Below are 27,490 nucleotides of genomic sequence, written 5' to 3'. Positions count from 1 at the left end.
CGTAAATGGATCCGTCCGACCAAATACGGATTAATACTACTGTGGCTAGTGTTATGTGACCATTATTTCGTGAATATTCTTGACATTCAAATCAATGTTATGTGTATATATATATATACATTTATAGGTGTTTCCAATATGGAAACTGGAAACTAGTGTAAAATTTTTATTGTCTTTCTTTGACTTTCATTAATATTATTATTTTATCAAAAAAGAAAATTACTATTGCTTTTTAAATAGAATATCAATAAATTCATTATTTAAAGTAATTTAATTAAATATCTATGATTTAATTAATAATTCATAGTTTTTCAATTAGAAAATAATAAAAAAAAAAAAATTTAATTAGTATTTAATTTAGTAATAAAAATAATTATACTAGATAGATGAATTCGAGTTTAGAGTAAATTTATTTATGGTTTGATTTGAAATAAAATTATGCAAATTTTATTTTATTTTTTGTAAATTTTGTAAACCATGGAAACTGAACACACAAAAAAAACATTTCACGTCAATGTCTACACGAACATGTGTATTGATGTACATAACATATTATACACAAAACGATTGTATATTTTACATAAAATATTATAACTGAGAAAAACGCTCGATTTGTTGTGAATAAAAATATTTTCGAAAAAAATTATTACTTAAATATAAATATAATTATTATTGCAAAAAATTTATTTTTTTCGACAGTTTTTTTTTGCAAGTCGTGCGATTTTTTCAGAAAGGCAAAAAAAAATGTTTTACTCGCTTTAATAATATTTTTCACAATTTCACGAAAAAAATGTCATTGTCAATGAATTATTCTTTTCATTTGTTTAAAAAGAAAATTTTATACATGAGGTACATATTAATCACTTTTTCAAAATTATACGAATTAATATTATTAATAATAAAATAATAATTGTTATTATTATTAATATTATTATTATTATTATTATTATTATTATTATTATTATTATTATTATTATTCTTATTGTTGAAGCAGATCGTTACAGTCCTATTGAAGTACCAAAATTGCAGTCTCCATAAAGATTTTTCTCCTTTTTGGTTGTGTAAAAAAAAAATTATTTTCAAAATTTTTTTGCAAATCAAGAAAAAAAATTAAATTAATTTTTGCCACTTTCTTTTTATAAAATTACAATTTATGGCATAAAAATTTAGAAATAAAAATTGTTAAACAATAAAGTGAATTCAAAACGAAATTCAAAAACAAAAAAAAATTGAAATTCGTTATCATTGACAATGAATAACAGATTTAATGTAATGTATATACAAATATTTCTCAGTTAAATACTGAGAAATAATTTTCTGTTCATTTCACTAAAATAATTTGCACACTTCAGCTCGAAGCATCGTAACGAAGAAGGGTGATGGATCTCAAGTGAAGGAGTCCACCGATAGCAGTACGACAATAGAAGACGATGACGTGAAAGGTAGGAAAATTCATTTCTTTACATTTTTTTTTTATTCATACGCTTTTCTTATTACTAAACAAAAAAAAATGATAATAAGCTTAAATTTTGTGTCATTACACATCGCGTCTTCTCTATGTGTGTGTGTGTGTGTGTGAAATAGGTCTGTCTCACTTTATCGCATTCTAAAAGAGCCTAAACAAATTTTTTAAAAAAATTCCTTTAAAAAAAAAATTCATTAAAATTGTCTTAGTTGAATTTTTCAAAGTAGTTTCTATAGTTTTAGTTTTGAAAGGAGGGCAGTGAAAAGTAGTTTATAAGTTAATAGTAGTTTTCCAGTACCCACGAAAGTACGCAAAATGTAGTTATAACTTACAATATTAATATTAAGATAAATATTCTTCTCCGAAGGGGCAGGTTATTTTTTTTGTTTTGAATTTTTTTTTTTTTTTTAGATAAAAGTAAAAATAAATGTTTGTATCTATTTATTAGTATAAAAATATTTTCCTATTCAATTATTTTGAAATTATATTATAAATAAATTAAAAGGCTATACAATTTTTTCTTAAAACAAATTACGTTTGGTTTAAATAGTAGAAAACTATTGAGTAAGGAGGAATCTGATGAGTAGGAGAAGGATAGCGAGAGAGATTGTATCGCTTCTCTCTCCCTCTTACCTCCCCACTCCTTTGAAATTAACCAACCAGCCAACGGCCGTTACTAAACGCAACTGCGCTTGCGCTACTACAACTCTCTCATTCGTAGAAAAAGGCGCTCTTATTTAAAATACTTTAATATAAGATAATGTTTAGAGAACAATAAAGAAAATTGTAAGCGGTAAATTTATTGTTTTTATGTTTAATGTTAAAATTATGTTTTTATATTGAATGAAAATTAATTGTTAATAATTATTTTGAGATTAATTTTCAGTAAGGTAAAAAATTAATTTTTATTAAAAGACATTATAATTAAACAGAAAAACAATAAATTTAACATCGAGTTTAATAATTGCAATTTTTTGTTTATTTTCTAAACATTTTCTTCTATTAAAGCACTTTAAATAAGAGCGCCTTTTCTTACCAATCAGAGAGTTGTAGTAGCGCAAGCGTAGTTGCGTTTGGTAACAATCGTTGGAATCTTTGTTTCTCTCTAGTTACATACTCGTTAAGCCGATGCATTAATGAAAAAAATTAAGTTTTATTTCTTTAATTTTAATTTTTAAAAAGTGTGCCTTATCGGAGGAGAAGAAAAAGGTGTATTTCGTAATATAAATTTGATTTTGTAGATCCTAATTGTGATAATATTAACAATTAACAGTAATAAAAATTCCTCGAATGAATCTACTCATTAGCTACACAAATCTGACGCATATTTCTCGTATTGCTAAACATATTAATTTTTTTAAACTTTAAAAAAAGTTATTGTTTGCTAGAAACTCATGATGATTTACAAATCCAATACATCCCCCCCCCCTTTTTTTTATTTAGGGAAAAAATTCTTTAGAGAGAAGAGAAATTAAAAAAATATATTTTTTTTTTTTAAAGAAAGAGTGATTGTATGCGAAAAGTTTTAGGAAAATCAATTTGTTTTCCCTTTATACTTTATTTTAATTGAATCATTTTTTTTAATAAAATTAAAATATAAGAATTTTTAAATACTGAGAAATTTGTTTATAATTTTACTCTTCATATTCGATACTCTTAAATTAATGCAATAAGTCGAAAAATTATTTATTAAACGCGATATTCTTTATCCACTTTTATACTATTAAAAAAAAAGTATAAAAATCAAAAAAAAAAAAAAATACTTTCTTCTTTTGAAAAAAAAATCAATATCTTTTTCACGTATAATTTTCAAGTATAATACTTAGCGCGCTAGAAATAAAGAGTAGGGATGAGGCTCACTATTTTCGTGCTGCGCGCGCTGCAAATAGAGAGTGGGGAATTCCCTCACTCTTTTCGAGTGGCGCGCGCAACCAGCAGAAAGTGGGAATGACCTTGACGCTTTCTACTATAAATTTCGGCTCCGCTGCACGCTATATTTACGTAACTCAAAAATAAAAATTAAAATAAAATTTGTATAAATTTAGACTTAAAGCCGGTAGTAAAATGTCAATAGAAAAGAAAGAAGGAAAAAGATATTGTTAATACAATTAAAAAAGTATAAAATATTTTTATACGTATTTTTTCTATGTTCTCTCTTATACTTGAAGTGATTATTTTGTATCATTTGGAAGCTTCTGCTGTTGATTGCGTGTTTATCTGATTCCTAGTAGCTTGATTTGTCGAACAGTTAACACATACTATTTAAATATTTATATTTAAATTTCAAAATCCACTGACACTTTCAAGAATTAAAATATTTATTATTGTGTATTAATGAAAAAAAAATACTCATAACACGCTGCTCAGTGCACGTCCATCATTACTCACACACTAAACAAGCACAAAACTTTTCACTAAATATTTATAAAAAAAAAATTATTTTAACATTGAATATGAATTTTACATTTTTTGTTAATTTTTTTAATTTATACTTAATAAAATCCAGACTAGCGTTGTTTCCTAACTTATGTAGGAACTTCATTAGTTTAAACTACTATTTATTAATTAATATTTTGACTGACCCAATTAAAAAAATTGTTTGTTTCACTAATCGTGTTTATATTTGCAAAGAAGGAAAATTTTTTCACTATTTATTTTTCATTAGTGGGAACAAAATAATAAAAATATGCGAAAATTTAAATATTTTTATATTAATTTACTAACATTATTAATTATTTATCTCATTACTTTTAATTAACCAGTTAATTAATTAGAATTGTAGGAAAAAAATGTTAAGTACATTCACCATAACACAAAGTACATTCTATTCCCTAACATTTTATTATTAATCGAAAAATTATAATTATTTGTTCATAACAATTTTATATTTAACAAATCTCGAGAAACAACATTATAACGTTGAAAGAAAAAACGATCTTAGTTTAGCGTCGAACCTGGACTAATTTATGTAACATTTAACATAAAAAATTTTTCTATTTATTTTAATATAATTAATTCTTTCATGTATATTTGTTAGGAATTTTAAAAACATTGCTAAAAAGCTAAAAAAAAAAGTTTTCTTTAATTTTTGTATATTTTATTTTAAATATTTATTTTTATATATTTTTTACATTTTTGTATTGCAATAATAGAGAATTATTAAGTTGATAAATTAAATTCCTAATAGTTAATATTATTTTGAATTTTATTACTAATAGTTAAATTAATTAATAATTGATAATTGTTAAAAGATATATTTAAAAAATAATTTTTGTTGAAATAACCAGATAGAATAGTTAATTAATTTTAAAAATTGTTTAATATGCTAATTTAGAAATAAATCACGTTTCTATATATAAAGAATAAATTTAAAATAATAATAATTATAACTTTTATTATTGTTGTAATTAATAATAATTATTAATTTCAATGCTAAATTTTAAGATTAAGTACGTTTCCGCGTTTTATAGTAAACTTAAAAAATTAAATTAAAATTTGAACCCTGGGAAGGATTGAACCCCGAACGTCTGACCTGACGTAATACGGTTAACCTAAGCGTTTAACGACTGCAGCTATCGCTAAATTTAGAAATTTTGTTTTATTTCTTAATAATACTGTCAAAATACTTGAGTTTTTATAACACTATAAAAAAATTTATTTGATTCAAATACACGATTACTTGACTATTATCAAATAAATATTTATTTGATAATAGTCAAGTAATCGAGTATTTGAATCAAATAAATTCTTTTTTTTTCAATGTACTATTAAAACTCACATTTTCTTATTATTTGAAATAAAAGATATAAACACACAAATAAAGTTTAAGTGAGAAATTAATTACCGTTACTAATTATTAATTTTTTCTTTATAAAACACATGGAAATTTTTATTTCATTTTTTTCATATTTTCACTTTTTTTTACATAACTATTTTTTCTGGTTAAAGTAACAAAATTTTTTTTTAACTAGATACTTTTAATAATTTGAACTAGAACTCGTTTTTGTTCTTTTACTGTAGTTATTTTATTTTTTAAAGAATATGTTGTTATTCTTGAGTAATATATAAGTCAAGAGGGATAACATCATTTTTTTTTTTTTTTATAAAAAGAAAATATAAAAAGAAATATTTAATTAAAATAAAAAGAAAAAGAAATTGCTGGGTCCGTCGCTAACTAAATCGGAGCGTAAAGTAGAGCAGCTGCGAGTAAAAGTAATTATAACGCCGTTGTTTGTACTTCGATGCTCACAAATCCATAACACGTAGATGGCATTTAATTTCGTTCAAGTGCGCATGTCCCGGGATAAATAAAATTGCGCGAGAACAAATAAAAAAAAAAAAAAAAATACTTTCATTATTATTATATTGAAACTTTGACACCTGACACTGTGCACATCGATATTATTATTATTATTATTCTTTATCTTCAAATCGCACATCTTCACTCTAGTGCGATGAATTCCCCTTAGAATCACAAACAAATAGTAACCAGACATTCATATTCCATATTAATATAAAAATTTTTATTATAAAAACTATTTGTGAATTTTTTTTTTTTTTTATTATTGTTTAATGAAAGGAAATTCTTGTCTGGTTTATTATTATTATTGGCATCTTGCTATCTGGAAATTTAATTTCGTCACGTGTTTATTACAATTTGCGAAACTAAATTGATGCAAATGAAAAAATTGTGAATAATGTAATGAACATGTTATGTGATTTTAATCTTTTTCTAACCATTTACACATTGCTGTCTTCTCTACTGATAAAATGCAATTTTAATGGTCAATGTTTTTTTTCAAATAAAAATCGACTTTTTTCCAAAAAAAAAAGTTACTCTTCTTTATCTAATTTAACATTTTAATATTATTGTAATTAATTATTATTGTTATATATATTGTTTTATCATTTTTATGTGCATTTATTAAATTGAATAAAAATTTAAAATGCAAAAAAAACTGGAGATTTACTTTAATTTTTAAACTACAGCAAAACGTTGACTATTAAAATTGTAAAAGAAGGCTTCTCTCATAAAAAAAATGAAGAAGCAATGAAAAAGCAAAAAAAAAAAAAGTTAAAAGCCATAAGATCCTTTGATGAAAAAATTAGAGGAAAATCAATCGCTTTCTTTTGTCGAAGTGAGACCGTGAATAGATATCGACCACCACTTTTAGCCAAAACGAAAAATTATAATTTTCTCTCTTTACTCTTCTCTTTTTCTCACTCATCTTAGTTTTGTCAGTCACGTAGCATTTTATTTGAGTTGAATTTTTATAACTCGAACTAGTAATTACAAAAAAAGAAAATTAGAATTAGCATAAAATATTAAAAAAAAAAAAAAAAAAAATTTTCTATGTGTGATATTTCAGAAATCGACTAGGATTCTCACAAGTAGCACGAGCGTCTAATTCACCAATTGTCAAATTAACATCGACAAAAAACAATACGTATTTAATTAGTTACAAATTAGAAATGTGATATATATATACATTAAAATATAGTTATAAATATAAAAAGCACTTTAATTGAAAAATTAGAAAAAATTTTTTTTTAGTCTTTTAAACTCTTCTCAATGCAAAATCATTAATAGCAAGGTTTGATTAAGTTAGATTTTGTTACCACTAGATTCCATCATTTTTTATATATTTAGCATTATATACTATAGCAATTTTTTTTAGATTTTCCTTTTTTTACATTTAATGTTAAACCTTCCTAACAATTCTTGTTTCTATTAATCACTTTTTTAATGATTTTCACTTTTATAGGCAATTTCATCTTTGCTTTTGTTTTGTCTTTGTTTTTTTATATATATAGAAAGATTCTAGTTTCAATTATTAAGGCTATTAATATTCTATTCTATTTGCATCCTTAGCTGTCATTTATTCTTTTTTTAGTGAATTTTCATTTTCCTATTTTGCTATCTTATGGATTTATTATTATTATTATTATTTCAGGGACGCATGATTATGTTCTAAAAATCATTAGTTTGAATTTTCATTTTATGCAATTTCATTTGTCATAATTACTTTTCAGCCAAATTTTTATTTATTCAAATTAGTATTTTGCAAAATTTTTATCAAAACAATTTTCTATATTACATAATTTTTACATAACCAAAAATTCACTTTACAGAATTTTTAATTGTTTATAAAAATTACCGACATATAAATCTACCTTATCAACTGATGGTAAAATAGGTTTTTTTTTGGAAAAATAAAAAATTGCCGACATAGAAATCTACCTTACCGACTGACGGTAAAAAAGGTTTTTTTGAAAAATTAAAATATAAAAAGTTACGGTTATATGGAAATTATATCAAATAAAAATTCGAACAAATGAAAATTCATCTGAAAAAAATTCTATGCAATGAAATTCTATAGAAAATAGTTTTGATAAAAATTCTGCAAAATACTAATTAGAACAATTAAAATGCAGTTCAAAAATAATTTTGCCCATAAAATAAAAATTCTAACTAATGATTTTTTGCAACATAATCATGTGTTCCTTATTTCACTAGTCTCTTTTTTTCTTGTCGAATGCCTTCGATGTACTCCCGATCGTCCGCTACGAAATACACAGTTGGTCGCGTGAAGAGGTCACCAAAAAACGCTAAATCATTTGAAATAATTTTTATTTTTAGAAAAAAATTTCTATTAATTTTTGTAAAATTTCTTTTGGAATATATTACATAATTAATACCAGTACTTTGTCCGTTTTTGTAAAATTATGTTTATCAATAATAAAAATAATTTACTATGTCGTAGAAATTTAAAAAAAGTAATAAATAAAAAGAACGCTAAAAACATTTTTTTTAATATTAATCAAAAATATACGTTTTATTTTTGTTAGTTGAATATGAAATACGTGATTGATTGCAAATAAATTATCTCTGAATCGATAATTTTTTCTTTTATAATAAATGCTTGAAGTTAATATTTGTTTTTACTGTGCGCGCGCACTACTGGGAAAGAGTGGGGATTTCCCTCACTCTTTTCATTCGGCGCGCTATAAGTAGAGAATGCGGAGATAACACTCAACACTTTCCTGCAGCGGATTGTATAGATTACTTGGTTCTTTGAATTTTTTAAACATTTAATTTTAAAAAAAAATTATAAATATAATTATAATATTATTATCATAAATATAATTTTTAATATTATTGTTAGAAATATTATTGTAATATTAATACAAGTTTTCTAAATTAAAAACATTTAATTTAACAATTTGCAATGTTTCAAAATTTAATAAAATTTTGCTTAAAAAAAATTCTCTATATGCAATGGCTCAGAATAAAACTATATAAAAAAATCTTTTTTATCATCTTATTGAAATGATTGAAATTCATAAAGTAAATGAAAAAGTTATTGAATATGCATCGTATATTTTTGAAGTTGAATATCAAACTTCTCGGGAAAGTTTATTTTATTTTATTTTTTTTTATTTTTCGTGAATCTTGAATATTCCATTGATATTAGCGTTTGATGCCCTCTTCAGCAACATCGACCAACAAGCATTAATGTTAGCAATAGTACGTGCGTTGTATAGTTGTGTACCAAATACACTTTATGCATAGCAACGAGTTTTTTCAAATCAAGAAGAAATGGAAGAAGTATAAAGACGCCTTCAAGGACCAACGAAAGAAAACGCGGACCGGGAATTCGTTCGAGGAGCAACGTTTGCTATCTCACTATTATCTATACTCTTTTTTAATTCACTTTTTCATTCTTAAAGAGAGAATTGGATTATCAAAATTTAGTTATTAATTTAAAAAAAAAATTATTGTTATAAAAAAGAAATTATTAATTATTATTGTTATAAAAAAAATTATTAAATGTGTACTTAAATTGTACCTTTGATTATTATTGAACAAATGTTAAATTTATTTTTTATTGTGATAATAAAATTTACTTTATTTTGCAATGACCTAATTGTATAATAAAATTAATAATTACAATTTAAATACATCAACTTTTTTCTCTCGTTTTTATTTACTATATAATTTACATTATAAATAAAAATATTTACACATAATAGTAAAATGTATTTAATTTACATTCTTCAAAAAAATTGAATTAATAATTATGAAATGAAGGTAAATATTAACAAAAATTAAAACAAACTAATTAGTCTATTAATTTTCAATTTGACAAAAAGAGAGTTTAAAAATAGTCCAATTCTCTCGAGAATCTTCTTTTTCACTTTTTCTGCAACATTAGCTTTTATTTTATTAACAAACAAAAAATATAAATAATAGGTAAATTGTTTCTTTTTAGTAAATAAATAAAATAAACACTAGATATAAAGAGGGTTAAAAAATAATTTTGTTTTCTTTTTATCTAAATTCGAAATTTACTTTTTTTTCTCTCTTTGATATATCCAACGATCTCACTTTGATCATGGAACAATGACATGTTATTTACTTGTGTCATTTTTTATTATTATATATTATGTAAACGCGAAAAATGGTTTGCAGAAGCCTTTTTACTTCATCTCAGAATGAATAATTTTTTTTTTATTCCACATAGTGTGTTCACATATAAAAAATTACTTCGACACAACCCTAAAAAAAATATATATATATATATATTCTTGTCCGTCACTTTGTTGCCACTGTCACAACGTACGCATACTCTGGTGTTATGGATTTATGAACACCATTCTGCCTTTGTTTTTCTGTCTATGTCATATGTTTCCAATATTGACTCTCACTCGTCTCATATAATCACACTCTCACCTTTTGCACGCACCTTCATAAATAATTATTATCCACTCACTTGTAAATGGATTCATTATTTTTTTTAAATTTGTTATTTTATTTGTATTATAAAATGTTGATCAGAATTCTAAAGCTAGCCAAAGGTCTGAAATATTTTTTTGAAAGTAAAAAAAAAAAATTTCCTCCACAGGGAATCGAACCTGGATTAGAAAATTTGGAAATCAGAACATTTCTCATTGAGCTAATTTGTTCTTTATTATTTCATTGTGTTTTTTGTCTTTTTTTAGTGATTTTGTGGATTTGATTGAATATTAATAAATTAAAATTAGTAAAATTACACCCAGATTAAAGATTTCTTTGATTTAAAGAAACAAATTTCTTTGACTTCTTTTCTTTTAATTAAAATAAAATTTTCTTTGATACAAAAAAAGCTTCTTAGTTTCAAAGAAATTTTTTTTGAATCAAAGAAATTTGTGCATTAAATCAAAGAAATTCTAATATTAATATATAGGGTCAAAGAAACATTTATTTGAATTAAATAAAAAATTTATTCGAATTAAATAAAATTTTCTTTGAAACGAAGATAATTTTTTTTTGAATCAAAGATAATTTGTTTGAAACAAATAAATTTTCTTTGTGTCAAAGAAAAATTTGTTAAAGAAATTGATTTATTTGAATCAAAAAAATTTTTTTACTGGATGCAGTAACTAATGTTTAAACTATTGACTAGTTATATTTGTTGCTTATTATTTTGAAGTTAATTTTAAAGCAGACTAAATTGCCTTAAAATTCTGATGAACATTGTTAATCACTTTTTATTAATATACGAAAAATAACATTAATATTATAGATTTAAATATAAAAATAATAATATATTATTATATTACTTATCTATAACCTAAAAAATTATATATCATTTCACAATTTGCATTTAATAAAAGTTAATGAATTTTAATAAAACCTATCGTTAGTTTTTAATGAAGTAAAAAAAGAAAGCAATTTTAGAAGATTTTTCACAAACTAAATTTGAAAAATTACACAATAGTATGTTAAACTGTACCATACTGTTGCTTAATTTTTTAAATTTAGTTTTATTACAAATTTCTATTAATATTATCTGAATTTCATCGGAAATAAAATTTCAATTACACATTTCTCCGTGTAGAAATACACATATCGTAAAATTTAATTGAATAGATAATGAAAAAAATATACATATAAAAGAAAAATTAAAATTGTACAGATAAAAATCGCAAGCATGCAATTTCAGTACTTACAGTTTAACTGTATATATGTTTGTCATTGTTCTCTTTTCCTGTTTCCCATTTCTTTTCGTTTACATCCTTTTTCAAAAAAAAAAACAAAAAAAATTCGAGCGCATGTGCCTTGCTTTTGTATATAATGATTTTGCCCAAAAAATTCGGGTAAAAATTACACATCGTTGAAAATTTTTTAATTTATATAATTTTATTAATATACTTCAAAATACAAATGAAAAATTTTCTAATTAACGGAAAATTTCTAATCATAATTTAAATTTCCAGTATTTCGAAATTTATAAGATCAAATTTCTATTTATTCGAATTTAAAAAAAAAAAGTTTAACAAATTTTTATTATAAAACAGAATCAGATAAAATTCGATATCCTGGAAATTTGAACTTTTAAAAAATATTCATGCTATAAATGAAGCATAAACAACATTTAATTTATCAAGTGAACGTATTAAATTGTAATTTAAAAATTTTGAAAAAATTGAAAGATAAATGATTTTTTTTCAAATTCTTAGTATTTTGAAAAAAATGAAAATTTTACTCGAGTTAATTGTAGCAATTCACGTGTCAGCTTATATATTGCACTGATGTACATTTAAAAAAAATTATATGTATATATAAAAATATGATGCATGAGTCATTTTTGAAGACTTTTTCCATTGACATCACACATTTATAAATAATATTAAAAAAAAAAAAAAATTGAGAAATCTTTATGAAACGAAACAAAGTAATTTCTCGAAAAATTGAAAATAGAGTGGTGAAAATGTAATTTAATTATACGTGGAGAGAATGTTTTTACAAACGAAATTCTTAATAAGAACAAATGCTACCGTTCTGAAAAGAAGGTACAAAACTCTTTTAACAGTTTTTAATTAATTTATTTGTTAATTAACAAACACAGCTTCACAAAAAAAGTATTCTGCGCGTGATGTGTAAATCTGAAGTAAGATGTGTTTTATCATGTCAGAATTCTTTTTTTAATTATAAAAAAATGTAGGCGATGAATTTTTTAAAATTGAATAAAAACTCTTAGACAATGTATTAAATAGAAATGTAATAATTTTTTAAAAATTCTGTCGCTATATTAGATAAGGAATTTTTGAATTTTGTGACACGATTGTCAAATTTCATTTCGAGTTTCATTTTTACTTTCACTACGACTTTCTCTTTGCCTTTTATTTTCACTTTCACTTTGATTTTAACATTGACATTGACTTTTGTTTCGACTTTCACATTGACATTTATTTTCGCTTTGACTTCCACTTCGAATTTTACTTTCATTTTGATTTTTACATGAATTTTTTACTGAAAAATGAAAGTGAAAATCAAAATTGAAGTGAAAGTGAAAATAAAATTACACAATTCCACTTTTAAAACTGTGATTCCTTTGTGGAAATTAGTCATCGCAGAATACATTTTTTGTGATGCTGTGCTAATGAAAATTCATCACTGATTCTTATTTGATTAATAAATATATTATTCCCTCTTTTGACAAATGAATTTTAAAAAAAATTTAAGAACCTACTTGTGTCACTATTTTTAAAAGAAAATTGATTTTCATGTTTAATTTTCGGGACGCATGATTATTTTCTAAACATCATTAGTTAGAATTTTTATTTTATGGAATTTCATTTGTCATAATTATTTTTGACTCGAATTTTTATTTGTTCGAATTACTATTTGATATTTATACTTAAACGAAAAATTATTTAACAGAATTTCTAATTGATAGAATTTTCATTTGTCCGATATTGCAAATGACCGTACAAACAATCGGCAGAAAGATTTCAGCGCGATTTTTAAAGTCAACCAATCAAAAATTATTCATATAACTGTGATTGGTTGATTTTAAAAATTGCTCCGAAATCTTTCTGTCGATTGTTTGTTCGGCCATTTGCAATTTCGAACAAATGAAAATTCTATTAATTAGAAATTCTATTAAATGATTTTTCGTTTTTTTTAAAAAAATACCGACACAAAAATCTACCTTACCGACTGATAGTGAAAAAGTTTTTTTGAAAAATACAAAAATTACCGACACAAGAATCTACCTTACCGACTGGTGGTAAAAATTTTGAGAAATAAATATTTACCGGCATAGAAATTCACCTTACCGGCAGATGGTAAAACAGGTTTTACCATGAAAATTCTGCAAAATACTAATTCCAACAAATGAAAATTAGGTTCAAAAATAATTATGACAAATGAAATTCCATAAAATGAAAATTCTAACTAATGATTTTTAAAACATAATCATGCGTCCTAAATTTTCTTAAAATTTTGAGAAAATGTTTCATTATATATCCTTTAAGGGTTAAAATTTCAGGACATCTTAAACTGATAAAAATTAAGTAGGGGTGCAATTAGGTAATTTCATTTTAACTTCTACATTTTGACTTTGATTTTCACTTTTACTGAAATTCAATTTGTACTTGAATTGTTTAATTGAATTTCAGTAAAATGAAAATAAAAGTAAAAGTAAAATTGAAAGTGAAAATGAAAAAGAAAGTTACAGTGAAAGTGAATGTCATTATGAAAGTCAATATCGATGTGGAAGTCAAACTGAAATTACAAAATTACACTACAGGTTAAAAATTTTTTTTACTTGATAATAAAAAAAATAAATAAATGAAAAAAAAAATTTCAATCTTATCACTGTTTAGGGGTTTTAAATTCAAACAATTTTTTCAAATTTTTTTCTACATTTTAAAAACATATAAAGAAAGATTTTCTGAAAATTTTAAGAAAATTTAACAAAAATCGATTTAAAAAAATAGTAGCTGGAGATCGTCATTAAATAACTTAATTAACAAAGTTTAGATATAAACTTTGCAAATTAGTTATAACCTCCTTCTCAGTTATGAACTTATTAGCAAACGTGTAAATATTGAACATTTATTTTCATTTTGTTTATAATATATAAAATATACACTTTGGAGTGCATACTGCATTTTCTAGTGATACTAGATAAACATATGAAACATGTACAAATAAATAATGTCTCTATATATATATAGTAGGCTCTAGGCACATGTATAAATTGTAAAAATATATGTTGTACAGAGGATAAGAAGGGCGGCGTCGACCGGAGCAGCACGGTCATTGCCAAAGAACCCGAAGGTAACTTTTCAAAAAAAAAAAAAAACAAAAAAAATCGTTCGATGTTTTTATTTTTACATATTTGTCGTCTTAGATCTAACAATATATATATATATATATATTTGTTGTTTTTTTTCTTTTTCATTAAAAATTACTTTTTCTTTTGCATTCATATCTTTGAATTAACGCTAAAACACTCATTTTTTTCCTTCAATAATTAACTCTAAATATTTTTCAAATGTTTTTCAGTATGCAGTGTTTCAGCGTATTTCACAACAATGCTTTTTAAAACATTTATTTTTTATTATTCTATAAAGTATTTTTTTCTGCTTTTAAAATAAAACGCGAGAAGCTCGAATCATTTTATCGAATCGAATTTATAATCGTAATTGAAAGAAAAGAGATTATTTTCTTTGCAAAAAAAAAAAATTGGTCGAGCTTCGAACGAAAACACTCTATTTAAAAGAAAAAAGAATGAAAAAACGATTGACTGTCTTTCACCATGTTCGTTTGAAAACAAACAAAAATAAATAAATAAAAATTGGAAATCATGCACTCCATTCATTGTAAATATGTGTCTTGTAATTAATATTATTAACACTTGTTTATTATTAATGAAAATTATACTACGATTTTTATACGTAAAATTACAGAAAATTTTGAAAAACCCATTATGTAAAATATTGCTTTTAAATTTTTGTATCGTTTTTCTAAAATTTTAAAATGTGTTTTTTTTGAAATTCTCTTTAATTGTGTTATAAAATGTGAAAATGTTTCATTAAACTTTAAATTCTTTTTAAAGTGAAACCATTTTTCAATTTTATTTCATCAGTGAGATAATTTACACCGATTTTAAGGTTATGTTGATTCAAAAGAATCGAATCAGCTTGAAAAGAGTGGGGATAATCCTCACTCTTATCTTGCTGCGCGCGCACAGAGTTGCCAATTCTAAACGCAACTGCGCTTGCGCAGCAATAACTCTCTCAAAGAAAAACCGCGCTTATATGAAATGATTTATAATAATAATAATATAATACATATTACACTGAAAAAAAAATTAATTTAATTCAAATAAACGGTTACTTGACTATTATCAAATAAATATTTACTTGAAACAAATAATTTTTATTTTTTAATTAAATAAATTGTATTTGGATCAATAATTTCTGTATTTAAAACAAATACAATTTAATTGACTTAAATAATAATTATTTAATACAAATAAATATTTATTTGATAATAGTCAAGTAACCGATCATTTCAAATAAATAAATTTTTTTTTTTTAGTTTATATTTTACGTATTATAATTATAAGAAAATGATAAGAAAACAATATAAAAATATTTTGACTATTCAATTGGTTATTTTTTTGATTAATAATAATGTTTTTTACTCTGTATTCATTTTTCTTTTCTTAAGTGTAGAGTAATAATAATAATAGTTATAAATAATAAATTATTAATAATATGATAAAATTAGTAATATAATAATAATTATTATTATTTTACGCGAAGGGTAACATTTTCTTATAACTAACCATTTTATGTAAGTGTGCCATTTTTTGCCAATGAGAGAGTTATTGTTGTGCAAGCGCAGTTGCCTTTAAATACAGTTGTTGGGAACTTTGCTCCCCACTTTGACTAAAAGTTCCCCCACTCTTTCCCAGTAGACTATAAATATCAGGCGGCGTTACAATCGCTGGTCATTAATGCTCAAGACTGCTCGAGTGACTTTGTTAGTTACAATAAGAATATTTATGTCAACATTTTTTTTTTTAAAGTGTACGATTAAATTTTAAAAATACTTTTTAGTAAAATTTAAAAAATACAATTAATATATAATTATTTTTTAAATTGTATTTTTAAAAGTATACTTTTTGCTCGAAAAAAATTTTTTTTTCTTTACTTTTTCGTGAAACATTCTTCTAACTTTCAATTACGTTACTGAATGGAGGGAGGAAATTGTGGATCAACTTGAGATGTTTTTAAGCTCTCTTATAACAGCCAACGAAAATACATGTTTCGCCTTGGCATTAGTACATCGCATTGAATCCAGTTCGCGATCGTTTTCCTCGCAAGCAGTTTTAAACACATTTTCCCCAGAAAAAATTAAATAAAAAAAAAAGAAAATAGTCAAAAATTTGATCTTAAATCATCAAGGGAACTAAAAAAGGAAATTTTCCACACTTGTGAATTTTCCAGTGATCAAACACGGGAGTAAAATGTTTTTTTTAGCACCATTACAACTAGTTGAGAAATTTTTTAATTTGAAAAATATATTAATTGATTAGTGACAATGAGAAATGTGAAATTTCGTTGAGAATACAATTTTTTCTACTGGTATTATTAAAAAATTTTGATTAATATTTAAAAAAATGTCGGTGCCAGGAACGTCCAAGCAACTTGATAACAATTGTGAGTGGAAGAATGAAATATTAAAATGTAAATTAAAATTTGTAATTGCACTTTCAAGAATGTTAACATTTATAAAATAATTCAAAAAAAATAAAACATGCTCTTGATAATCAACAACTTGGGCCACGGTCATAGACTACCGGACTTGATTCTATTTTAATCCGACGAAAATAAATCGGTTACGCGTATTTCAAATTCAGAATTACAGCAGACGGTCCTGCAGAAAATTAACCGAGACGAGCATTAACTCACATTTCTGTTCAAAAATAGTGCATTCACTGTCAAAAGTTTACTTGCACTTTCTAAATTTATATTAGGAGAAAATTTAGGGGTTTAATATAACTAAAACTTTTAGTTTCAATATTTTTTCTAAAATCAATTTAAATAAAAAAAAATTAGAATATATAATAATTTTAATCAATTTTTATATCCCCATATAATTTTATGATTCATTTAAAATATGTTCGCACAGCAATAAAAAAAAAATTTAATCTATTAAAAACAATTTTTATGGTCATTAATATTTTAAGACTAATTCGACGCTTGACATTTAAATCAAACGAAAATTACGGTGTGATTTATTTATGATTTTTAGTTTAATAATAATAATTTGTATCAACTGGAATATTAAAAAGAAAAAGAAATGATGTGGCAAAAAAATGATTAAACTAGGATGCGAAAAACATTTTTAACCCTAGAAGAAGTATATGAATATTTATTTTATGTTTTCTTAGTAGATTTTGAGAAATATCTATAAATATCGATGTAGATAACGTAAATTAAATTGAAAACGTAATTGTAGAATTCTATCTTTAAATTTGCCGCTCAAAATCTACTTTATCGACAGTTCATAGATGAAAAACTTCGTGGACAAATTTTGTGGCAAATTCTCCAAATAGTAATTGGACAAAATTCCAGATGATCTTAATTTAGGTTGGTTTCCATTGTCCCATCGCCATTTATCATAATTCTCATAAACTACCACACCCTGCTCTAGAAAAAATTTAGTTAAAATTAAAAGTTACTATAGATTTACTAAATTTTTACTAGAGCAGGGTGCGATAGTTAACGAGAATTATGACAAATGGCGAGTGGAGACAATGGAAACCAACCTTTATGTTAGCAAATTTGTCCACTAAGTTTCCAATCTATGAACTGTCGATAAAATAGATAATTAAGAGCGGTAAATTTAAAAATAGAATTTTACAATTACGTTTACAATTTTATTTACTTTATCTACATCAATATGAATATTCTGTAAAATCCATTTCAAAAAAAACCATAAAACCAATCCCTGGGAATAAAAATTTATAGTTTCCAGTTTTGATTTAATAGAATTTTAATCTCGTAATTTATCTAATTGCTTTTTTTTATTGAATTTCCTGTTCACTCGAAATAAATTAATAATTAGCGATTTAAATAAAATAAAAAAAAATAAATAAAAATTATTCTATAATAATAACTAACTTACTTACTAACTTACTTCTAGATTAATTAAATTCTTTTGGTATGCTTTTATTTAATTAACAACTAACAATCTTTGGGGGTCAATGAAACTTGCTTGCCTCTTCGTGCTTGGATGTAATATTGTGAAATTTTTAATTTATTTTTCTGACAATTTTTAATTAAAAAAAAATATTTTTTCTTCTGTTTTATCTTTTCATTTCTAATTTTGTTGGCTTTGCGCACAACAAAATGATGAAAATAAAGGCTACGCCTCGCAGGGTACACCGCCGAACAGTCCTGCAGCCACATCAGTATTCTCCAGGGTAATGGTACCAGCGACGGGCAATAAGCAGGCCCCAGGTTCGGGAAATCCCCTAGGAATTGCCGCGGTTCTCCTACAGGGCGCGCAAGGTAAAAAAGGACTCTTATAAAAAAAAGTCCCTCGAAAAAAAACGAACCCTCGAGAACATATCGACCAATTCGAGGAGACTCGTGTTTTTTATTTTTTGTCTGCTTTTTTTCCTCTTATTTTATGACTACTGCTTTCTCCACGTGACTTTTTTCTTTTTTTTTTTTTTATTTTTTTTGTTGCTTCAACGAGTTTCCATTGTGTTCACCAAATCTCTTTACTTACGAATTCTATTCAGAAAGAGAAATTTTGCGACACTAATGATCCAATCGTGTTTCTTAACATTTTTTTTTTCACTTTTCTCATTGAATTCACTAATAACTTTTGCTGTGCGTTTTCAATTCTAATATGGATGATTTTTTCCCCCTATTTTTATATGAGGAGCAATTTTTGAAATCCTGATAAATTATTTTTTGAAAATTTTTTTTAAACATGATTTTTATCATTGAATTATGCATAGAAGTAAGTTTGTAAAAAAAATTTTAAATGGATTTATCAGGTATTAAAAAAAATACTTTTCATATGTAATATTTTATGGGAGAATCAGTTAAAGAATCGGAGCAAAAGTTACTTCAATTGTGTATTTTTGTTTTATTTTTTAAAGAAAAAGATGATTTAAAGTTTGAAAAAGCTTCAGTAAAATTTTAAATAATTTAATTTGAAAAATTTTAAATAATTAGAAATTTCATTGAAATCCAAAATTAAAATTTTTTATAGATAGGAAACACGAAGTAGTATAAGGAGACATATCGCTGTATATAAAATAAGGCCCCGTTTTCGGTATTTTTTTACAGTGCATAATCTAAAAATAATGTTTTTAGGTTATGGCAAACAATTTTTTTAGGCAAGCGATTTAGGTAACATAACCTAAAAACATTATTTTTAGGTTATGTTACCTAAATCGTTTGCTACGCATAAAAACTTTTAAGTTTGATTTAAATGCAATTAATTACAGCGTAGCTTTTTAAAAATTTAAAACATCTATTTCTTTAAAAATACAAAAATACACAGTAGTACTAATTTTTGTTCCGATTCTATGTCTAATTCTTCCATAAATCTTTTTTTTTCTAATTTTTTTGTGACGAAAATGAATTTCAAAAAAATTATTAGGTTTGAAATTTTTGTTTTTGCAAAAATTCAGAGCATTTTCAAAAAAAAAATTTACAACCATTTGACGACTAATTCTTTGGATTATTATTATTATTATTATTATTATTATTAGTTTCATAAAAGTCACAATTTGTAATTTTGAAAAAAATAATAATATTGCATAAAGAATGAAGTTAACTTTTTTTTTCTTTTCATAAAAAGCAATGGAGTCTTAAAAACTTCTACTTCAAGAGATTTAAGCAAAAAAGGGACAAAGATTTGAATAGACAGTGAAGGAATTTTTTTTAAGTGTTTCAAATGGAATTCCAAGTAAGGATACAAAAGCGCATATAAGAATAAAGTACAGAAACAAGTTTCTATCTCGAAATGGTATTTTTAAAATATATGAAAAAGTGGAAAAATATATTTTTAAAAAATATTTTTTCATCTTATTTTTTAAAATGTTGTTTATTAAATTATTTTTAAATTCATAGAAAGTAAATTATTTTTTTTTCTATAATTTTACACAGAAAATACAAAAAAATATTATTTATTTCCCTTCATTGTTTTTTTTTATCTCTTTAACAATTTGTATATTTCCTCATGCTACAATAACCATGTTTATCCCGTAACCATGTGTTTTTATTTTATTGAATGAAAAACTAAAAATTTTCAATTATTGGTGAGATGAAAAAAAATTTTTTTTTTTAAATATTTGCTTGCTTGCTTGGAAAATTCACAAGTTGTGTGAAAAATACGTGTACCATGAGAATGTATTTTTATCTCCCTTTGGGTGATAAAATTTTGACGCAGCTTTTCTCATTGTCAATGGAATATAGTCAGTTTCCCGACAAAATGAAAGTTGAAACGGGTCACCAACTACTTGAAATTTAATGAATTGAGGTCAGAAAAGCATTGTTATCGGCTCCAACAAAAAAAAAAGGGAAAAATAAAAATTTATTTTATTATCATATAGGGCGCAGAAAAAGCAGCATTTTATTAAAAATTCAAAAATAAACGTAACAACAATTTTCTTTTTTTTATCGTTTTTATTAATAAGTCCAATTTTTGCTTATCAAAAATTGCTTTTATTTTGCTTAAAAAATTTATTATTCGCCAAAAAAAAAAAAAAAAACCGCAAATGCTTTGAAAATGTTCCAATAAAACATTGTTGACTATAAACGAAAATAAATTTTTAGGCTAAGGTTAATTACAATTTATCTTGGAACCACGTCAAAATATCCTGACTACAATATTGAATTTATTATTTTCATTTTAATTATCGTTTACAAGTGTATGGAAAATATTTCTTAAATATTTACAATTACCACCCAAATGTGTAAAGCTATAAAAAATGTCTATAAATATTTTTAAAATTCTATATTCCATAAAATGATCATTGAAATTATTTTCAAAATATAACATGAATAATTAAATGATCAATTTATAATTTTAACAGTTAAATAAAAAAAAAATTTTTTTGTTTGATTTTTTTTATAAAACCATTTTTAATATTAAAAATTATATACAACAAATTATTATTTCACTATTGATTTTCTTTGTAAAGTATATGTATAAATTAAAAAAATGTGAAGTATTTTTTAAAAATTTTTTTATAAATATTTTTAAAAATACTTTTACAAAAATAGGTCAATAAATTGAAGATTAAAGAAACAAATGAATCAATGATTTGTTAAAATTAAGGTACTTAGATTCTTCTCAAGAGAAAAAGTTTGAATATTCAACGCATCAAGCGAGATTCCACAAATCGGTAAGATTTGCCTACTGATTTTACAGCCTTTTCTTGATATATTATGAGCATGATTTTTTTTCAATATTCACTCATATAATTATAATACTCACACTGATTGATTTTTTAACCCCTTGATAATTATACTCATTAACCCCCGCCCCCCCCCTATTTTCCCCTTAATCCCAAGTCATTTGTCATAAATTAAAATTTTAATTACTAATTTTGCCATTTATAAAAATTTTATTTATTTAAATGTTATTCGAATTGGAAACTGAAAGTTTATTTAATTTAATTATTATTTACGTGAGAAAATTTCTGTGATTTGTTAATTATTCCTTTTTTTGTTAATAAGACTGTATTTATAAAAAACTTTTTATTAAAATTAACCATGCAAAGAATTGAACTTTTGTTTAACAAAACATTGAGACTGAATTTAGTAAAAAAAAACAACAATTAAAATATAGTTTTTAAAAATAATATGTAACGTTCCACGAGAAAAGGGACCTTATGTGAAAAAAATTTTAGGTTATGTTTAGTGATAGTTTTATCTAATTAAAAAGAAATTTTTTATCAAGGTAAAACTATAACTAAACATAACCTAAAAATTTTTTGTCGTAAGATTTCTTCTCTCATGGATCGCCACATTATTATTTTTAATTGTTGTGATACTGTATTAATTTATTTACATATATTATTTAAATGCAAATTGTTTTACATAAACATATGTATAAAAAAAAATTATATAGTGATCAAAATGATATTTAAAAATATTGTCATATTATTTCGTTATATATGATTTAATATTTTATTCATTATATAATGAATACAAAGAATTTAATGAAATTTCATTTTCATTTATATTTCCATTAAAATCAAAAGTAGAGCACGAATTAGCGTCGTTTAGTTAAGAATATTGCGCTCGCTGTTTTCAAAGAGTGGGGATTGAGCGCGAGAACTGATCATCACACATTACCCCCGCTCTGCACATGCAGCGCGCGCAATCTTCTTAACCTCTTTTTCAATATTAAAAATACACTCACTAAAATGACACTAATTCAGACTCAAATCATAAAACATTGAAATTTCGTCATTTTTGAAATCGTATCACAATCAAATAATTGTTCCTTGTCATATTATTATTATTATTATCACACCCTGCACAATAGAGTAGGTTGACGTGCGCACTCATGATTTTTTTTTTCAAAATCATAATTCAACATAATACTCCCCTCACAGTCATCAAAAACCACAATAAAACTACATCCACACTGAAAAAATTTTGTTTCAGCAAACGAAAAATTTCTATATTCAATAAACTTCATGAGTTTTATACACGGAAAAAAATATCAACCTGAAACAGCGAAAGGTTTTACTAGAATAGCGAAAGATTTAATTAAAGCAAGTAAAACTTTTGCTACTTTAGTAAAATGTTTCGCTGTTCCAGGTAAATCTTTTTTTCCATGTATCAGTGAAGTTAACTCAATATAGAAATTTTTCAATTGGTACAGCTGCTGCACGAAAATTTTTTCAGTGTCAGAGAAAAAAAATTGTCTTAATTTCAAATTAAAAAAAAAAAATTCTTTAAATGTTGATTAGTTCTATTAAATAAAACTGAATTAAGATGATTTTTATTTCTAAAAGATGGAAATTTTGTTTCTCTGAACATCTCCTAGAATGTGAATGGATTTTTTGGATTTTAAGCTTTTTGGAATGTTATTAGCCCTTTCTTTCTAGTTTGAACTAATAATGTTTTTTATAGCTTTTAGAATTCGAGTGATTCAAATATGAATTTACGACGACACTTTCTAAAATTTAATAGAAGTAACTTTTATTATGAAAAGTTTCATTTTGAAAATTAATTAAGGATTAATGTTTCAAAAATTTTCTAATTGCGCTTATTCGTTTTTCTATTTGTCAAAAAAGCAGAATTTTTAGATAGTGTCGCAAAACAATTAATACTGAATGGAATAAATTCCACTAAATGTATTTTTACTAAAAAAAAGAAGATAAATCAGATGATTATTAAATCAGAGCGTCGCACGTCAACGTTCTCGAATTGATGGCGAACGTTCGAATTCTGATATTTAAAGAAGGGTAAAGTTAAAAGAAATTTTGTAAAAATTTTTGAAAAAGAAAAAGAATAATGAAAATTATAAAAGAGAAGACTCGAAACGTTCGGCCTTAACGATGGGCGTTGACGAATACCCATTATGTGGATTGGTTGGTTGCATGACTAGCTGGCAATGGCAGTGGCAGTGGCTCCAGCCACAGCAGTAGCAGCAACAGCCAGAACAGTCAAACTGGTGTTTCACCTTCATCAGCCTCTACGGTCTACCTCAACGCCAACAACAACAACTCAAGACGACAGAGCTCCTCTGGCACCGGTCTGTAGTTTTATTTATTCTGTTTTCTAATGTCCTGTTTGTCACTGACATTTTTATTTTCCTTAATTGAGGATCCGCATTCCATAAGTGATTATAACTAATATAGTTTTGAACCACTTATCGAATGCGATTCCTCAATTATTGATTTAGTATGAAATTATTGTTGGTACTCATTTTTTAGTGCAAAAACTATCAAAAAAATGCAGCAGTATTTAAAGCTCTATTGTATGAGCCTCTGGAAAGTAAAACCACACATAAAATTTTGACCTGCATGCTAATTAAATGAGAGTCAGAAGTTTATGTGTTGCGTTTTACTTTCCAGTGGGTCAAATATACAATTGGGAGGAGAGGAGTTAAACCAAAAAACCATTGAATTTTAATTTTGGTTCTAATATCCGATAAAATAAGCGGATAATAATTAATTCTTTACTAAGATTACATCATCTGATAATGCATTCTGAGTTGATTATAATCGTGGCTTCCGTAGAAAGACAGTTGGCACCTTAATAACATATTGTACTTGCCTCTCTGTGAATCCACAAATTTTTAACCTATTTAAAGACTTCTTTAGGAATCTAAAATCTCTTCTAGAATATAGGTTACCAATCTGTTAGGGTCAAGTCTTAACATAAAAAATCATCTGCAAAGTTTCTGTTGAGTTTTAACCCCAACAGAGGAACTAAGATGAATCACATATTGTTAAGGGTCCAACGCTACTGTTATACAATCCGAAATTATGGCTGTACTCTATAACGCTCTTCAATCCCTTTACGTTGAAGAGAATAAAAATTCCCACAAAAACTATATTAATATTTTCAATTAAAATTTTGTAAAAATATAACAAAGCTTAAAGTACCAACTGCGTTAGGTTTCAGTATGATACAATTAAAAAAGATCCTAAATTTTTCCTAACGAAATAAGTTACATGGTGTAATAAATTTTAGAGTTGTCATATAAAAAACCCCTCTTGTAATAATATTTAGAATGGTTTTAAAAAGTTTCAAAAACCTCGTGCACAACTTACATGTGTATGGAGATGTACTCATTGATTTCCTTTTTTTTGTCTGGTACATGATCTTTTTCATCCTCAAAGTCGCTGTTTATTTCCCCTTTATATTTACAATTTTTATGAATTCTTCCCTGGCAACATTGACATAGTCTCGGACATAGCGTAATTATCTTCTCTTTAACTGACAACAAACAATACACGAAATTGAAGATATCGATTTCGACGTTTATTATGGCCTGCGCTACTGTTCGTCGAAATTGCTGTGGAACAAATGTCATATCCATTTCTTTATTACTTCCAAAAATATCCATGTGATATATGGTGAACCCTCCACAGTGGTTACCGTCATTAGATACTAAAAAGAAAGTACTAAAATTGTACCGATTTTAGGTGTCAAAATAGAACCAAATAACAATTTAGTACTTAAAGTTGGTATTAAATTAATACCTTTTGTTTTTGTTTTTTGATATGGATGTACTATTTCGTACAGTTCTATTGTCCTTTTAATGTTTCTCTATGAATGCAGATTTTCTGTCACAATTTATTAGGAACGTCTCCAATTCTTCGAGCACTCTGCTCATATCAGAAGCCTTCACATTAGTAATTTGATACGGATCAATAAAGTTTATTATTTACGTTTTAGAATTAATAACTAACATACGCCAGTGACAGCCAAAACAATGAGGCATTTACATTATTTCTTTTATTGGTTTATTTAATTTATGTAAGCCAATATTTATTGTGATGCACCTTTTGATTCCATAGTCTTCTAAGGCTATTTTTGTATCGTCTTCTAGGAAGAATGATACATTGATTTTTGTTTGCATTATACAAACACATCTACAATTTGACCATCTACCCAACCGCATTCATTTGTAAGAGAACAAAAGTGTCTGCAAGTTATTTCGATGTCCTTTATTTTTGTTGGATTTTCATTTGGAACCAAAAATTTGGCAATTTTGCTCAGTTTCATCACACCACCTCTTAAAAATCTCTAGAGCCATTCGTATTATGTCTCCATCTTCTTATAATAATCAGTAAATCATCGTAACATTAATTTCTAATTTTCCAACAGTTATGGAAACTGGATGAGCAGAAATATTGTAACAAATATTATGCCTAATAATTTCTTAATAATTGTAACTGTGTTCTGGATTGGGACACTTTTGGTACTAATGGAAACGGTTCTAGGTGTTGTTTACAGATGTTGTGATCAGACTGGGCTGTCTGAATTTTCAAAGAAAGAGAATATTGTAATTCTTACTGGGAAAATATAAGGCTACTAAATTAGTAGAACCTATTTTTGTCTATTTGATGGAAAAGAATTCTCATTTAATGATTCGACAAAGTTTCAGTCACATTACTCAAGTGGATTTCGCCACCACCTGAGAAAGTTAGGGAAACAGTTGCTTCAGCTTTTTGTTCGTTTTTATTGTAATTTCATAAAGATTCCATGAGTATTGAAGAACTAAATGCCGCTTTCAGAAACTCCAATTTCACGGATAAGACTGATTACTACTGAGATGTAATCTAGTAGCACAGAGCCTCCGTTTACGATATACCTTCACTGAGAGAAGTTTAACGCAACATCTGCATTTTTTGAGGGACAGATATTGTACCTCAATCATGTGCCGACGCAATACTAAAATTGAACAGCAGCAGCGCCAATTGAGTACTGATTCTGATCTAACTTGTAGGACAAACGATTTAGTACAGTATCTGTCCACCGAAAAGCGCAGCTGTGATACAATTTAGAACCGATGTTGCTCGAAAGGTTAGGTACACTATCTGAACGTGTGTTTAGTACGAAATCTGTATTTAACTTCTCTCAGTGTTGGATAGTATTTTCAATACAGAATACGCTGAAAGATTTTTTGTTTAAAAAATTAATATAATTTGTTTCAAAATGAGGAAAACTGTTTTAGTACTATTTAATCATATGAACTCATAGAACATATCATTCTAACCAAATAATATCAAAAATTAATATGGTCCATACTAATTTTCAGTATTATCTGGTCAGAAACTAGTACGTTCATATGACTAAATAGTATAAAAACAGAGTTTTCTTCATTTTAAAACAAATTATATTAATTTTTGAAACAAAAAGTCTTTCAGTGTATGAATGCAAAATACAACGAAGTAGCCTGGGTCCCAAGTTAGAATTATATTTCATTGGCAAGTGAATAAGCATTTTATCAATGTGTTGCATCTATAAAATCTTTCAGGGGTCAAAAAAATATTTATCTACATAAATTTTCTAATTCCCTATCTCGTTTTTTGGCTGAATTTATCATAGTTCAAAGAATGTTGTGTTTTTTAATAGTTGTTGCACAATCCCTACCAATAATTTCTAATAAAAAAAAAACAACAATTCCAAACGCGGATGTTAATTAAATTTTTCCATACAAAAGAGATAGAGAAATACGGT

General features: G+C 25.1%; 1 protein-coding gene across 12 annotated transcripts in view; it reads left to right on the top strand.

The window, feature by feature from the left end:
* LOC127284003 (calcium/calmodulin-dependent protein kinase type II alpha chain) overlaps positions 1 to 27,490 on the top strand; it is a 194,742-nt gene that overhangs the window by 150,794 nt on the left and 16,458 nt on the right. For 4 of the 12 annotated variants that reach the window (XM_051309257.1, XM_051309256.1, XM_051309259.1 and 1 more), the window contains exons 11-14: positions 1,353 to 1,442; positions 14,520 to 14,576; positions 18,680 to 18,826; positions 23,904 to 24,050. In XM_051309257.1, the coding sequence (XP_051165214.1) occupies positions 1,353 to 1,442; positions 14,520 to 14,576; positions 18,680 to 18,826; positions 23,904 to 24,050 (441 nt within the window). The remainder of the gene's footprint in view (positions 1 to 1,352; positions 1,443 to 14,519; positions 14,577 to 18,679; positions 18,827 to 23,903; positions 24,051 to 27,490) is intronic. The other 8 variants (XM_051309262.1, XM_051309264.1, XM_051309266.1 and 5 more) reach the window with 5 other exon arrangements.

Source organism: Leptopilina boulardi, unplaced genomic scaffold (assembly GCF_019393585.1).
Source record: "Leptopilina boulardi isolate dan_hultmark-lab unplaced genomic scaffold, ZJU_Lbou_2.1 LbouV2_316, whole genome shotgun sequence".
Lineage (NCBI taxonomy): Eukaryota > Metazoa > Arthropoda > Insecta > Hymenoptera > Figitidae > Leptopilina > Leptopilina boulardi.
The sequence above is the reverse complement of the archived record's forward strand: the minus strand, read 5'-3'. Positions and strand labels throughout refer to the sequence as shown.